Source organism: Rhinoraja longicauda, chromosome 36, assembly GCF_053455715.1.
Source record: "Rhinoraja longicauda isolate Sanriku21f chromosome 36, sRhiLon1.1, whole genome shotgun sequence".
Taxonomy (NCBI): domain Eukaryota; kingdom Metazoa; phylum Chordata; class Chondrichthyes; order Rajiformes; family Arhynchobatidae; genus Rhinoraja; species Rhinoraja longicauda.
The window spans coordinates 5426884-5443775 of record NC_135988.1 but is presented as its reverse complement, the minus strand read 5'-3'; the positions used below and the strand labels follow the sequence as shown (position 1 = coordinate 5443775).

Genomic DNA, 16892 nt, shown 5'->3' with positions numbered 1-16892 from the left:
AATAGAACATTTACTTGTGTCGTTGCGACCTTTGTCTTTGATGGAATCTTCGTTTCAGCTCGTTCCTATTTACAAATACGTATACTGCCAGGATAGTGAGTGGCGCAACCAACAGGAAGAAAATCAGCAAGCCATCCCGTAGCGAGGTGTCGTTTTCTGGAAGAGAGAGAGAGAGAGAGAGAGAGACTTATTTTGCAGAGATTAATAACATTGCTCCAGAGTGCGATCTGTTGGAACTGGTAGCTGAAGAAGGGTCTCGATTTGAAACATCACCTATTCCTTCTCTCCAGAGATGCCATCTGACCCGAGTTACTCCAGCTTTTTGTGTCCATCTAGGTGGTGGCAGTGCTGGACTTGGTCCCTTTACGTGAGGCAGATAAGGCTAAGGCAAAGGTAGACGCAAAATGCCGGAGTTACTCAGCGGGACAGGCAGCATCTCTGGAGAGGAGGAATGGGTGACATTTCGTGTCGAGACCATTTATTCAGACTGAGTGTCAGGGAAGAGGGAAACTAGAGGTAGACACAAAATGCTGGAGTAACTCAGCGGGACAGGCAGCATCTCTGGAGAGAAGGAATGGGTGATGTTTCGGGTCGAGACCCTTCTTCAGACTTTGGAAGGGTAAGGTGCGCAAACGACAGATCAAAGCAGACGATGATCAAGGAAATGTAGAATGGTTCATTCTTAGCTGAAGAGAAAGTGACAACGATGCATTCAATCAGTGAAATTATTCAGCCGGATAGTGAAACTCTTCGGGGGAACTAAGGTGGGGGGGGGGGGGGGTGGGGGCAGAGAGCGAGGGAAAGCAAGGGTTACTTAAAGTTAGAGAAATCAATATTCATACCGCTGGGTTGTGAGGTGTAGAAAGAAACTGCAGATGCTGGTTTACACTGAAGATAGACACAAAGTGCTGGAGTAACTCAGCGGGACAGGCAGCATCTCTGGAGAGAATGGGATGGGTGACGTTTTGTGCTGTTCACCCGTTCAGACTGAGGAAGGGTCTCGACCCGAAACGTCACCAATTCCTTCTCTCCAGAGATGCTGCCTGACCCGCTGAGTTACTCCAGCTTTTTGTGTCTGTCTTCGGTCTCCACCAGCATCTGTATTTCCTTCCTACACAATCAAACTTTACATGGCTTTCTAAGTGCTAAATAAAGTCGAAAGTCAATATTTTGGTATAAGCCAACATTTGCAGTTCCTTCTTCATTACACAGTAATCTGGAATCATCTATTTTTAAGATGAAAATGTATGGAGTTACATTTGCACATCTTTTTTAAAATATTTTAAACCACTGCTTTGTAAAACAAAAATGAAAATGCAGCATAGGTTCACCAGGTTAAATCCCGGGATGGCGGGACTGACATGATGAAAGAATGGATCGACTGGGCTTGTATTCACTGTTATTTAGAAGGTTGAGAGGGGATCTCATAGAAATATATAAAACTCTTAAGGGATTGGACAGGCGAGATGCAGGAAGAATGTTCCCCATGTTGGGGGGGACCAGAATAAGGGGTAGGCCATTTAGGACTGAGATGAGGAGTTGGGAATCTGTGGAATTCTCTGCCGCAGAAGGCAGTGGAGGCCAACTCACTGGATGTTTTCAATAGACAATAGACAATAGGTGCAGAAGGATGCCATTCGGCCCTTCGAGCCAGCACCGCCATTCAATGTGATCATGGCTGATCATTCTCAATCAGTACCCCGTTCCTGCCTTCTCCCCATACCCCCTGACTCCGCCATCCTTAAGAGCTCTATCTAGCTCTCTCTTGAATGCATTCAGAGAATTGGCCTGCACTGCCTTCTGAGGCAGAGAATTCCACAGTTAGATTTAGCTCTTCGGGCTAACGGAATCAAGGGGTATGGGGGAGAAAGCAGGAACGGGGTACTGAGTCTGAATTAGCAGCCATGGTCATATTGGAATGGCGGTGCTGGCTCAAAGGGCCGAATGGCCTGCCCCTGCACCTATTTCCCATGTTTCTGAAGCTGGTGCTAAGGTAGCGCTTAGTTACCATCGTAGGTTGGTCCACTGTCGGCACTCCCTCCGTATCCTGCTTTAGCACAGGTGGGGGGTGCCCACCCTTTGTCACAGTGGCAGTTCTTATTGTTGTTGCACACCTGTAAAGAAACAAAGCATGGCTCACTCCCTCTGGGCTACGCACCAGTGGCACAGCAAGACCTTTCGTACGGGAAAGGACCTCCGAACGACGGCAAGGTCATAGCGTCATAGAGTGATACAGTGTGGAAACTGGCCCTTCGGCCCAACCTGCCCAGCTACACTAGTCCCATCTGCCCGCTTTTTGGTCCTTATCCCTCCAAACCTGTCCTATCCATGCACCTGCCTAACTGTTTCTTAAAGGTTGGGATAGTCCCAGCCTCAACTACCTCCTCTGGCAGCTCGTTCCGTACACCCACCACCCTTTGTGTGAAAATGTTGGCCCTCGGATTCCTATTAAATCTTTTCCCCTTCACCTTGAACCTATGTCCTCTGGTCCTCGATTCCCCTACTCTGGGCAAGAGACTCTGTGCATCTACTCGATCTATTCCTCTGGGGAGAAGGGGATTCGTCACCTCCCATCTCATCCCTCTCCCACACATCTAGAGACTTGCCATCTTTCCACTTTTCCCTCGCCTCGCCCTGATGCAGGGTCTTGTACCTGAAACCTCGACACACGCCTCTCTTGCCTTCACTGATGCTGCTCGAGTGACTGAGTATTTTGCCCAGACTCCCCCGACAAGCACCATTTAGACTTTACTCTTTGGACTTTTTGGTCTTTAGAGATACACCGCTGGGACAGGCCCTTCGGCCCACCGAGTCCATGCCGACCAGCCATCATCCCTATACTAGTTCTATCCAAAGGAGGAGCCCATTTAACCTCCAAACCTGCACGTCTCATAGAAACGTACAAATCTTGTAGAAACGTGTAAAATTATAAAAGGACTGGACAAGCTCGATGCAGGAAAATTGTTCCCAATGTTGGGGGAGTCCAGAACCAGGGCCCACAGCCTAAGAATAAAGGGGAGGCCGTTTAAAACTGAGGTGAGAACAAACGTTTTCACCCAGAGAGTTGTGAATTTGTGGAATTCGCTGCCACAGAGGGCAGTGGAGGCCAATTCACTGGATGAATTTAAAAGAGAGTTAGATCGAGCTCTAGGGGCTAGTGGAATCAAGGGATGTGGGGAGAAGGCAGGCACGGGTTACTGATTGTGGACGATCAGCTATGATCACAATTAATGGCGGTGCTGGCACGAAGGGCCGAATGGCCTCCTTCTGCACCTATTGTCTATGTTTCTATGTCTTTGGAGTGCGGGAGGAAACTGGAGGACCTGGGGAAAATGGACAAACTCTATACAGACAGCACCCGTGGTCAGGATCGAACCCGGTCTGCCACTGCGCCACTCCTCGACGTTCCTCTCTGTGAGGGAACGTCACCTCTCACCACTGCGAGGGAAAAGGTTTCTCCTGTAAAATTCCCCACTGGATTTTACTGGCTGGTTGTCTCACATTAAAAGCCTCTAGCTTAATCTCTCCAGAAGTAGAACGTTGTTTCAGCGTCAACGTTGTTCCTCCATTTCCAATGCATCTGCTCCTGAGATGAGGCGTTCCACTCTAGGGCCTCCTTCTTTAGTAAACGTGGTTTTCCCCACTGCCATGGTGGATGTTGGTGTGCGGGAAGGAACGGCAGGTGTGTAGGAACAAAAAACTGCAGGTGCTGGTTTTTCAATCGAAGGTAGACACAAAATGCTGGAGTAACTCAGCGGGTCAGGCAGCATTTTGGGAGAGAAGGAATGAATGGGTGACGTTTTGGGTCGAGACCCTTCTTCAGACCGATGTCAGGGGAGGGGGTGGGACAAAGATAGGATGTAGTCGGAGACAGGAAGACTAGTGGGAGAACTGGGAAGGGGGAGGAGATAGAGAGGGGAAGCAGGGGTTATCTGAAGTTGGAGAAGTCAATGTTCATACCGCTGGGGTGCAAACTGCCCAAGCGAAATATGAGGTGCTGTTCCTCCAATTTGTGCTGGGCCTCCAGAAGGAACGGCTGGCGTTTCGGGTCGAGACCCTTCTTCAGACTGTGAGTCAGGGATGAGGGAGACATAGAGATATGGAAGGGTAAGGTGTGAAAACACAGATCAAAGGGGACGTTGATCAAAGATAATGTGGAATGGCTCAATGTTATAATGGATGTGTGGATGTTGGGCATGTTTCATGAGTAGTCCTGGTGGCTAATGAATTGCACCATTGGTTAATGAGTTATCCATTTGGTTAATGAGTTGACTGGCTCGTTCATGAGTTGCACCTATCAATGCCCTCAGTCTTTTATTCTCATGTGGAAAGAGGCCCAATCAGTTCCCCACTTCCTGGTATGCCCACCCTTGCATTCCTGTAAGTAGTTTAGTTTAGTTTAGTTTAGAGATAGAGCGGAAACAGGCCCTTCGGCCCACCGAGTCCGCGCCAACCAGCGATCCCCGCACATTAACATCATCCCACACTCTCTCCCTGTAGCTCAGGCCCTCGAGTCCTGGCAATGTTCTCTCCCTGTGTCTCTAAATCTAAATCTAAATCTAGAGAGCACAGCTTTAAGGTGAACGGGGCAAAGATTAAAGGAGATTAAAGGGCGGCACGGTAGCGCAGCGGTAGAGTTGCTGCTTTACAGCGAATGCAGCGCCGGAGACTCAGGTTCGATCCTGACTACGGGTGCTGCACTGTAAGGATTTTTTGTACGTTCTCCCCGTGACCTGCGTGGGTTTTCTCCGAGATCTTCGGTTTCCTCCCACACTCCAAAGACGTACAGGTATGTAGGTTAATTGGCTGGGTAAATGTAAAAATTGTCCCTAGTGGGTGTAGGATAGTGTTAATGTGCGGGGATCGCTGGGCGGCACGGACTTGGAGGGCCGAAAAGGCCTGTTTCCGGCTGTATATATATGATATGATATGATATGATATGATATGAGATGGGCAGGGCCGCTTTACTTTTTGCACAGAGGGTGAGTGTGCCTGGATCGTGCCAAAGTTGGTGGGTGAGGCAGATACGGTAGTGGCTTTTAAGAGGCTTTTGGATAGGCACATGGATATGCGGGAAATGGAGGGATGTGGATTATGTGCAGGTAGATAAGAGCTGGCATCATGGTCTGCACAGACATTGTGGGCCGAAGGGCCTTGTTCTTGTGCTGAACTGTTCTAGTTGCCCATTCAACAAATTTAAAGGAGATTTATATGGGTTACATATGATGTGCATTTGTCAGCACTGGGCCTGCACTCGCTGGAGTTTAGAAAGATGAGGGGGGACCTCATTGAAACAAACAGAATAGTGAAAGGCCTGGATAGAATGGATGTGGACAGGATGTTTCCACCAGTGGGAGAGTCTAGGACTAGAGGTCACAGCCTCAGAATTAAAGGACGTTCCTTTCGGAAAGGGACGAGGAGGAATTTCTTTAGTCAGAGGGTGGTGAATCTGTGGAATTCTTTGCCACAGGTGGCTGTGAATATTTTTAAGACAGATATAGATAGATTCTGTGGGATTCTTTGCCACAGAAGGCTGTGCAGGCCTTAAGTCAATGGATATTTTTAAGGCAGAGATAGATAGATTCTTGATTAGCATGGGTATCAGTGGTTATGGGGAGAAGGCAGGAAAATGGGGATAAGTGGGAGAGATAGATCAGACATGATTGAACGGTGGAGTAGACTTAATGGGCCGAATGGCCTAATTCTGCTCCTATCACTTATCATATGACCGTAGGACCCGTGGAGCTACTCTAGCACTTTGTATCCTTTTTTTAAACTGCAGTCGGAGGGTGGTGAATCTGTGGGATTCTTTGCTACAGAAGGCTGTGGAGGCCTTAAGTCAGTGGATATTTCTAAGGTGTAGATAGATTCTTAATTAGTACGGGTGTCAGGGGTTTTGGGGAGAAGGCAGGAGAATGGGGTTAGGAGGGAGAGATAGATCAGCCGTGATTGAATGGCGGAAGAGGCTTGATGGGCCGAATGGCCTAATTCTGCTCCTGTGAGTTATGACCTTATGCGATGTGCAAGGTAACATTTTTTTCTTTTACACACAGATGAACATGTCCAGCAATATCCTCATATCGTTGACTGGGGTAACAGTTATTTATTCGGGCAGGAGCTCGTACTTACACCGTGACCGCTGCATTTCACCTCCACGTCGCAATCATAGTTCAAGACCGAGACATCCACGCATGTGAAGTCCATGCAGACCTGTGGCACATCAAAGCCATGGTTAGCCGGAGAGGGCCATCAGCAAATTTGCAGATGATACAAAGCCGGGTGTCAGTGTGAACTGTGAGGAAGATGCTATGAGGTTGCAGGGTGACTTGGACAGGTTGTGTGAGTGGGCGGATGCATGGCAGATGCAGTTTAATGTGGATAAGTGTGAGGTTATCCACTTTGGTGGTAAGAATAGGAAGGCAGATTATTATCTGAATGGTGTCAAGTTAGGAACAGGGGACGTACAACGAGATCTGGGTGTCCTAGTGCATCAGTCATTGAAAGGAAGCATGCAGGTACAGCAGGCAGTGAAGAAAGCCAATGGAATGATGGCCTTCATAACAAGAGGAGTTGAGTATAGGAACAAAGAGGTCCTTCTGCAGTTGTACAGGGAGGGCCCTAGTGAGACCGCACCTGTGCACTGTGTGCAGTTTTGGTCTCCAAATTTGAGGAAGGATATTCTTGCTATTGAGGGCGTGCAGCGTAGATTTACTAGGTTAATTCCCGGAATGGCGGGACTGTCATATGTTGAAAGACTGGAGCGACTAGGCTTGTATACACTGGAATTTAGAAGGATGAGAGGAGATCTTATCGAAACGTATAAGATTATTAAGGGGTTGGACACGTTAGAGGCAGGAAACATGTTCCCAATGTTGGGGGAGTCCAGAACAAGGGGCACAGTTTAAGAATAATGTGTAGGCCATTTATAACAGAGATGAGGAAAAACTTTTTCAGTCAGAGAGTTGTAAATCTGTGGAATTCTCTGCCTCAGAGGGCAGTGGAGGCCAATTCTCTGAATGTATTCAAGAGAGACCTAGATAGAGCTCTTAAGGATAGCGGAGTCAGGGGGTATGGGGAGAAGGCAGGAATGGGGTACTGATTGAGAATGATCAGCCATGATCACATTGAATGGCGGTGCTGGCTAGAAGGGCCGAATGGCCTCCTCCTGCACCTATTGTCTATTGTCTATTGACGGTGCGGCGGTCGATGATGGCGCCGAGCAACGGACCAAGGGGAAGGAACAGAGGAGGACCCGGTGTGGGGGGGGGGGGGGGGGGGGGGGAGGGGACCACCATGAGGGAGGGGTGGACAGTCACCATCTTCCTCCCATCGTAGAAATATCAAAGACGCGGGAAGGACGTAAAACACCGTGCCAAATATGGTGAGCTTTGTAGCCCAGAATTATAAAGCGCAAAGAAGACACACGAGATATAGGGAGAAGGCAGGAACGGGGCACTGATTGTGGATGATCAGCCATGATCACGTCGAATGGCCGTGCTGGCTCGAAGGGTTGAATGGCCTCCTCCTGCACCTATTGTCTATTGAAAATGCACTTCAAAATCAAGAACCAGTGGACACAGGTTTAAGTTGAGAGAAGCAAGATTCAATGGGAGCCGAGGGCAGCAGCTTTTTCCACACTGAGGGTGGTGGGTATGTGGATTGAACGGCCAGTGGAGGTCGTTGAGGCAGGTACCGCTACAACACTTAAAAGGCATTCGGACGGGTACATGGATGGGAAAGGTTGAGAGGGATATTGGCCAAACGCGGGCAGGTGGGACTAGTGTAGATGGGGCATCTTGGACAGCATGGACGAGTTTAGTTCAGTGTAGTATATTGTCACGTGTACCGAGGTACAGTGAAAAGCTCTTCTTGTTGCGTGCTAACCAGTCAGCGGAAAGACAATACATGATTACAATCGCGCCATTCACAGTGTGGACGAACATGACAAGGGAATAACGTTTAACGCTGAAGGAGTAGATATTTAAAAGTGTGGAGCGATTGTAATGAGTTCGGCCAAAGGGCCTGTTTCTATGCTGAATGGCTATGACTCAAAGTGGTCTTTGCCATCTTGCCATCTTGGTGGGACGTGGAGGAAGGAACTACAGATGCTGGTTTACACCGAAGAGAGACACAAAATGCTGTAGTAACTCAGCAGGTCAGGCAGCATCTCTGGATAGAAGGAATGGGTGACGTTTCGGGTCGAGACCCTTCTTCAAACAGCAGACTTCAGTCTGAAGAAGGATCTCGATCGAAACGTCACCCATTCCTTCTACCCAGAGGAGAGGGGGAGGGGGGGGGGCGTGATGGAGGGGTGTACAGTCTTCATTTTTCCCCCAGGGTGCAAATATCTAAGACATGAAGGCGCTGAAAGGATGCAAAGTACCGTGCCAAATATGGTATAAGAAAATAACTGCAGATGCTGGTACAAATCAAAGGTATTTATTCACAAAATGCTGGAGTAACTCAGCAGGTCAGGCAGCATCTCAGGAGAGAAGGAATGGGTGACGTTTCGGGTCGAGACCCTTCTTCAGACTAATGTCAGAGGGGCGGGACAAAGGAAGGATATAGGTGGAGACAGGAAGATAGAGGGAATCATATATAAAAGATTTGAGGTCCAGAATTATAAAATGCAGAGAAGAAAATGCACTTCAAAATCAAGAACCAGTGGACATAGGTTTAAGATGAGAGAAGCAAGATTTAATAGGAGATTTAATAGGAGATTAAATAATAGCAGATTAATAGGAAATTCTCTCCCGAGATGCTGCCTGACCTGCTGAGTTACTCCAGCATTTTGTGAATAAATCGATATATTGTACCAGCATCTGCAGTTATTTTCTTATATATAAGATATAATAGGAGCCGGACCAGCAACTTTAGAGCTCTGGGGGCTAGCGGAATCAGGGGATATGGGGAGAAGACAGGCACAGGTTACTGACTGTGGATGATCAGCCATGATCACAATGAATGGTGGTGCTGGCTCGAAGGGCCAAATGGCCTCCTCCTGCACCTATGTTCTATGTTTCTCTGTTGCCTGTCCTGCTGAGTTGCTGCAGCATGTTGCGTCTATCTTTGTTGGGATGTGGTTCAGCTTGTAGAAGGTGCAGGAACTCCAATGTGGGGTCAGTGAGGACAAGTTCACAGGGCATTGGGTACATTGCACCGAACCTCGTCAGCAGCTTCGAGAGCAGTCACTGCAGCACAATCTGGTGCAGCATCGACAGTCTCCTGCTGAGCTCCACTTTAATCGTGTACAATGCACCAATAAACCCAAGCTTAATACCACAGCCTCAGCAGTTCTCCTGAGATAAAGCGGTTTTAAAGAGGCCACGTGCAAAGAGGTTTAACTCTCAACCTTTCCGCCATGTTGCATGTTTAGTTTAGTTTAGTATAGAGATACAGCACGGAAACAGGCCCCTCGGCCCACTGAGTCCGCGCCGCCCAGCGATCCCCGCACACTAACACTATCCTACACCCACTAGGAACAATTTACAATTTTACCAAAGCCAATTGTCTCACAAACCTGCACGTCTTTGGAGTGTGGGAGGAAACCGGAGATCTCAGAGAAAACCCACGCAGGTCACGGGGAGAACGTGCAAACTCCGCACAGACGGCGCCCGTAGTCGGGATCGAACCCGGGTCTCTGGTGCTGTAAGGCAGCGACTCTACCACCACGCCACCTTGCTCGCAATCAGATTGTACATCTCCCGACCCACCCAACATGACATCAAGACAATCCCGCGCCTAACTTAGGGCAGCACAGTGGTAGAGTTGCTGCCTTACAATGGCAGTAGACCCGGGTTCGATCCCGACTACGGGTGCCGTCTGTACGGAGTTTGTACGCTCTCCCCGTGACCTGCGTGGGTTTTCTCCGAGATCTTCGGTTTCCTCTCACGCTCCAAAAATGTACAGGTTGTAGGTTAATTGGCTCGGCAAATATAAAAATTAATCTCTAGTGTGATTTTTTAGATTTAGATTTAGAGGTACAGCGCAGAAACAGGCCCTTCGGCCCACCGGGTCCACACCGCCCAGCGATCCCCGCACACTAACACTATCCTACACCCGCTCGGGACAATTTTTACATTTGCCCAGCCAATTAACCTACAAATCTGTACGTTTTTGGAGCGTGGGAGGAAACCGAAGATCTCGGAGAAAAACCACTCAGGTCACGGGGAGAACGTACAAACTCCGTACAGACGGCACCCGTAGTCAGGATCGAACCTGAGTCTCCGGCGCTGCATTCGCTGTAAGGCAGCAACTCTACCGCTGCGCCACTGTGCCGCCCTTGGTGTGTAGGGTAGTGTTAATGCGCGGGGATCGCTGGTCGGCGCGGACGCGGTGGTCTGAAGGGCCTGCTTCTGAGCCGTATCTTTGGACGAAACTTCCCGAATGCCAGAAATAAGAAAAGCCCTTTGATGTCAGATGTTGATCAGACTCTGACTGTACCTTGCCCGGGTCACATCGGGTGCCTGGACTGACCATGCCAGGATCAGGAACATCCGAGCCCAACTCAAAGTCCACCCCCCAGCACACGGTGCCATCAATGGGGGTGCGGCTCATGGAAGGCTGGCGGCCAAAGACCAGCACAGAGTTGACGTTCTCACACTGCAGCTTCCCACACATGGAATTCCTGGAGAGACAACAGAAGTGACAGGAGACATTACAACACAGCGCAGGAACATTTGGCCCACAATGTCTGTGCTGAACATAGGGTCGCCAACTGTCCCTGCTAGCCAGGACATCCCGTATATTGGGCTACATTTGTTTGTCCCATACAGGACCGCCCTTGTCTCATATTAGGCCCGTGGGGCACTGTAGGTCCGGACAGTGTAGGCCCGGGGGGAGCAGTAGGTCCAGACAGTTTAGGCCCGGACAGTGAAGGCCCGGACAGTGTAGGCCCGGACTGTGTAGGCCCGGACAGTGTAGGCCCGGACAGTGTGGGCCCGGACAGTGTGGGCCCGGACAGTGTAGGCCCGGGGGGAGCAGTAGGTCCAGACAGTTTAGGCCCGGACAGTGAAGGCCCGGACAGTGTAGGCCCGGACTGTGTAGGCCCGGACAGTGTAGGCCCGGACAGTGTGGGCCCGGACAATGTAGGCCCGGACAGTGAAGGCCCGGACAGTGTAGGCCCGGACAGTGTAGCCCGGACAGTGTAGCCCGGACAGTGTAGGCCCGGACACTGTAGGCCCGGACAGTGTAGGTCCGGAGGCCCAGGCGCCGCCTAACGGAGGTTGCTTAGCAACCCGTCTCCCAGCCCGTGCGGCCGCCATTGATGGAGCGGGAGCACGTGGCCGCTGGCTGGGTGAGGTCACGTGGGGCGCGGGGCGGTGACGTCACCTTGTCCCGTATTTGGGAGTGAGATTGTTGGCAACCCCTAGCTGAACATGATGCCAAAACCAACTCTTATCCGCCTGCACTTAACATAACCCATACCCCTCCATTCCCTGCATATCGATGTGCCTGTCCAAAAGTGTCTTAAACGCCACTATTATATCTGCCTCTACCACTACCCCCGACAGCACATTATATGGTCATAACATCATACGTGATAGGAGTAGAATTGGGCCATTCGGCCCATCAAGTCTACTCCGCCATTCAATCGTGGCTGATCCATCTCTCCCTCCTAACCCCATTCTCCTGCCTTCTCCCCATAACCTCTGACACCCGTACTAATCAAGAACCTATCTATCCCTGCCTTAAATATATCCACTGACTTGGCCTCCACAGCCTTCTGTGGCAAAGAATCCCACAGATTCACCACCCTCTGACTCAAGACATTTCTCCTCATCTCCTTCCTGTAAGAACATCCTTTAATTCTGAGGCTGTGACCTCTAGTCCTAGGATCTCCCACTAGTGGAAATATCCTCTCCACATCCACTCTATCCAGGCCTTTCACTATTCCCTATGTTTCAATGAGGTCCCCCCCTCATTCTTCCAAACTCCACCGAGTACAGGCCCAGTACCGACAAATGCTCATCATGGGTTAACCTACACATTCCTGGGATCCTTCTTGTAAACCTCCTCTGGACCCTCTCCAGAGCCAGCACATCCTTCCTCAGATATGGGGCCCAAACTTGCTCATAATGCTCCAAATGCGGCCTGACCAGCGCCTTATAGAGCCTCACATTCCAGGCACCCACCACCCTCTTTGAAAGAAAACTTGTTCAGCACATCTCCTTTAAACTTTGCCCCTCTCACTTCATAGCTGTTCCCTGGAGTATTTATGTTATCCTGGGGAACAGATTCTGATGGTCTACCCTACCTAAGCCTCTCCTCATTTTATGCACTTCTATTTGATCGCCCCACAACCTCCGGCAGTCCAGAGAAAACATTTGAAGTCTGTCCAACCTCTCCCTGTAACCAATACCCTCTAATCCAGATATCATTCTGTTACACCTCCTCGATTCCCTTTCCAAAGCCTCCATAGTCTTCCTGTAATCGGGCGACCGGATCTGTAGTTAATACTCATAGAAGCATAGGAAATAGGTGCAAAGGAGTAGGCCATTCGAGCCAGCACCGCCATTCAATATGATCATGGCTGAACATCCAAAATCAGGACCCCGTTCCTGCTCTCTCCCCGTATCCCTTGATTCCGTTAGCCCTAAGAGCTGTATCGAACTCTCTCTTGAATACATCCAGTGAATTGACCTCCACTGCCTTCAGTGGCAGAGAATTCCACAGATTCACAGCTCTCTGGGTGAAAAGGTTTCACTCCAAATGCAACCTAACCAAAGTTTTATAAAGCTGCATCAAAAAGGCTGCATCAAAGTGTGCAGGACATTAGCGATATTGGCCAAAGCATGAGAGCCCAGAGCAGCAGTGATGGAATGTTGTTTCTCCATCTCCTAAGTAGGCTACCAGCTGATTGTGCTGAATCTTATACCTCTCAGAGTGGGTTTTAGTGTTAATTAAACTCCACATAAGTCCTGCTCAGTACACCTTCACTCAGTCCGCCTAGACCTACATGATCTCCCGGTTGCCAAACACTTTGACTCCCCCTCCCATTCCCACACTGACCTTTCTGTCCTGGGCCTCCTCCATTGTCAGAGTGAGGCCCAACACAAATTGGAGGAACAGCACCTCATATATCACTTGGGCAGCTTACACCCCAGCGGTATGAACATTGACTTCTCTAACTTCAAGTAGCCCTTGCATCCCCTCTCTCTCCCTCCCTCGCCCACCCTAGTCGTTGTACTAGTTTCACTGTCGTCCTACAGTTTCACTGTTTGTACTACTCGTTTCATATCTCTCAGTTACCTCCCCACTGACTCTTCAGTCTGAAGAAGGTCTCGGCCCGAAACGTTACCTATTCTCCAGAGATGCTGCCTGACCCGCTGAGTTACTCCAGCTGTTAGTGTCTATCTTCGGTGTAAACCAGCATCTGCAGTTCCTTCCCCCTCATGTGGAATTCTCTGCCTCAGAAGGCAGTGGAGGCCAATTCTCTGGATGCCTTCAAGAGAGAGCTCGATAGAGCTCTTAAGGATAGCGGAGTCAGGGGATTTGGGGAGAAGGCAGGAGCGGGGTACTGATTGTGGATGATCAGCCACGATCACGGTGAATGGGCGGTGCTGGCTCGAAGGGCCAAATGGCCTCCTCCTGCACATATTGTCTATTGTCTATGAGTTTATTCCTTACAGTGAAGGAGGCCGGGGGGCAAACATATACAAGCGTATAGAATCATAAGGTGATTTTAGATTTAGATTTTAGATTTAGAGATACAGCATGGAAACAGGCCCTTCGGCCCACCGGGTCCGCGCCGCCCAGCGATCCCCGCACACTTACACTATCCTACACACACTAGGGACAATTTTTACATTTGCCCAGTCAATTAACCTACATATCTGTACGTCTTTGGAGTGTGGGAGGAAACCGAAGATCTCGGAGAAAACCCACGCAGATCACGGGGAGAACGTACAAACTCCGTACAGACGGCGCCCGTAGTCGGGATCGAACCTGAGTCTCCGGCGCTGCATTCGCTGTAAGGCAGCAACTCTACCGCCGTGAGTACTTAGGGCGAATGAACAGTGCCTTTTACCCAGTGTTGGGCAATCAAGAACATAGATTTAAGGTGAGAGGGGCAAGATTTAATAGGAACCTGAGGGGCAGCTTTTTCCACTCAGTGGGTGGTAGATGTATGGAACGAGCTGCCGGAGGAAACTGGAAAGAGCACCGCCCAGTGGTAGAGTTGCCGCCTTACAGCGCTTGCAGCGCCGGAGACCCGGGTTCGATCCCGACCACGGGTGCTGTCTGTTCGGAGTTTGTACGTTCTCCCCGTGACTGCGTGATTTTTTTCTCCGAGATCTTCAGTTTCCTCCCACGCTCCAAAGACGTGCAAGTTTGTAGGTTAATTAGCTTGGTATAAAATTATAAATTGTCCCTGGTGTGGGTAGGTAAGATAGTGTCAGTGTGCGGGGATCGCTGGTCGGTGCGGACCGACTCAGTGGGCCGAAGGCCTGTTTCCATTCTGTATCTCTAAACTAAACTAAACATTGCAACTCTCACCTTAATGCTATGACCTCTGGTGCTCGATTTGCCGACTATGACCTCTGGTGCTCGATTTGCCGATTTGCCGACCCTAAATAATCCCCTTATGATTGTATACACTTCTCTAAGGTCACCCCCACAGTGTCTTGAGCTATCAAAGTATCTGGAGTTACGTGAAAGTCTTACCCACATTTCATCAATTAATTCCCTACACAAAAAAATCCTTGCAATTGTGAAAACTGCGGAATTCTCTGCCTCAGAGGGCAGTGGAGGCCAATTCTCTGAATACATTCAAGAGAGAGCTAGATAGAGCTCTTGAGGATAGCGGAGTCAGGGGGTATGGGGAGAAGGCAGGAACGGGGTACTGATTGAGAATGATCAGCCATGATCACATTGAATGGCGGTGCTGGCTCGAAGGGCCGAATGGCCTCCTCCTGCACCTATTGTCTATTGTTTATTGTAACTCAAAAAAGATTTAAAAAATAGATAAAGATAAATGAACCAACTTCACAAGTTCATAAGTGACGGGAGCAGAATTAGGCCATTCGGCCCATCAAGTCTGCTCCGCCATTCAATCATGGCTGACGTATCACTCCTTCCTAACCCCATTCTCCTGCTCTCTCCCCACAACCCCTGACACCCGCATTAATCAAGAATCTATCTATCCCTGCGTTGGCTTGGCCTCCACAGCCTTCTGTGGCAACTTCTCGGAACTGTTGGGGCGGCACGGTGGCGCAGCGGTAGAGTTGCTGCCTTACAGCACTTGCAGCGCCGGAGACTCAGGTTCGATCCCGACTATGGGCGTCGTCTGTATGGAGTTTGTACGTTCTCCCCGTGACCTGCGTGGGTTTTCTCCCACACTCTACAGACGTTACAGGTTTGTAGTTCAGTTGGCTTGGTGTGTGTGTAAATGTCACTGGTGTGTGTAGGATAGTGCTATTATGCAGGGATCGCTGGTCGGTTCGGACTCAGTGGGCCGAAGGGCCTATTTCCGCGCTGTATCTCTGAAACTAAAACTAAACGGAAACTGTTCAGGAAAGATAAACTTGGGAGCGGAGGTGAAGATCTGAGGTCACATCAGTTGTTTCAGTGAGAGGCCATGCCAGCACACAGTTAACAGTCTGAGGTCACGCACTGGTCCCTCAGATCAATGCGTTTAGTGGTGTAACACGGACGTACTTGAAAACAAATGGGACATCGTGCTGTAAATTATTTGTTAAGTATATTTGGCAACAGGATATGGATCTGTGTGATGAAACTGGCTCAGGAACAAGTGTGAGAGTCAAAATTCAACTCCCCTCACCTGTGTCCACCTGTTACCTGGAGTGATAGAGTGATACAGTGTGGAAACAGGCCCTTCGGCCCAACTTGCCCGCACCGGCCAACATGTCCCAGCTACACTAGTCAACTGGTGTCGACCTTACCTGCCACGCTTTGTCCTGCCCCTCCTCTCTTGCAGCTGGGGGGTGGGGTGGGAGGGGGGTTGGGGGGGGGTAGGGTGGATATGGGTGTGAATCTAGGTTAGCCACAGGGAAGAGAGGAGGAAAAGCAGCAGGAGAAAAGGGGTGGGGGAAAGGTTAGTGTGTAAGTTAGTTACCTAAAATTGGAGACGTGTGCGTGTATGTGTCTGTTCGTCTGTGTCTGTATATGTCAGTGTGTGTGTGTATGTATGTCTATGTCTGTGTGTATGTGTGTCTTTGTGCACGTCTGTGTCTGTGTCTCTGTGTGTGTCTGTGTGTGTGTCTGTGTGTGCGTGTCTGTGTGGGTCTGTGAGTGTGCATGTCTATGCGTGTCTACGTGTATGTGTGTGTGTATGTGTGTGTGTGTGTGTGTGTGTGTGTGTGTGTGTGTGTGTGTGTGTGTGTGTGTGTGTCTGTGTGTGTGTGAGTGTGTGTGTGTATGTGTGTGTGTGTGTGTGTGTGTGTGTGTGTGTGTATGTGTGTGTGTGTGTGTGTGTGTCTGTGTGTGTGTGAGTGTGTGTGTGTATGTGTGTGTGTATGTGTGTGTGTGTGTGTGTGTGCGCGCGCGTATGTGTGTGTGTATGTGTGTGTCTGTGTATGTCTATGTCTGTGTGTATGTGTGTCTTTGTGCACGTCTGTGTCTCTGTGTATGTCTCTATGTGTGCCTGTGTGTGCGAGTCTGTGAGTGTGCATGTCTATGCGAGTCTATGTGTATGTGTCTGTGTGTGTGTGTGGCGTGTGTGGTGTGTGTGTGGTGTGTGTGTGTGTGTGTGTGTGTGTGTGTGTGTGTGTGTGTGTGTGTGTGTGTGTGTGTGTGTGTATGTGGTGTGTGTGTGTGTGTGTGGTGTGTGTGGTGTGTGTGTGTGTGTGTGTGTGTGTGGTGTGCATGTGTGTGTGTGTATGTGTGTGTGTGTGTGTGTGTGGTATGTGTGTGTGTATTGCACGTGTAAGTGC

General features: G+C 49.7%; 1 protein-coding gene across 2 annotated transcripts in view; it reads right to left on the bottom strand.

Moving 5' to 3' along the window:
- LOC144610345 (disintegrin and metalloproteinase domain-containing protein 9-like) overlaps positions 1-10624 on the bottom strand; it is a 33403-nt gene extending 22779 nt beyond the window's left edge. For both annotated transcript variants that reach the window (XM_078428965.1, XM_078428966.1), the window contains exons 1-4: positions 10444-10624; positions 6130-6210; positions 2009-2114; positions 15-156 (exon numbers count right to left, since the gene is read on the bottom strand). In XM_078428965.1, the coding sequence (XP_078285091.1) occupies positions 15-156; positions 2009-2114; positions 6130-6210; positions 10444-10620 (506 nt within the window). In that variant the 5' untranslated portion in view covers positions 10621-10624. The remainder of the gene's footprint in view (positions 1-14; positions 157-2008; positions 2115-6129; positions 6211-10443) is intronic.
- Positions 10625-16892: the final 6268 nt, after the last annotated feature.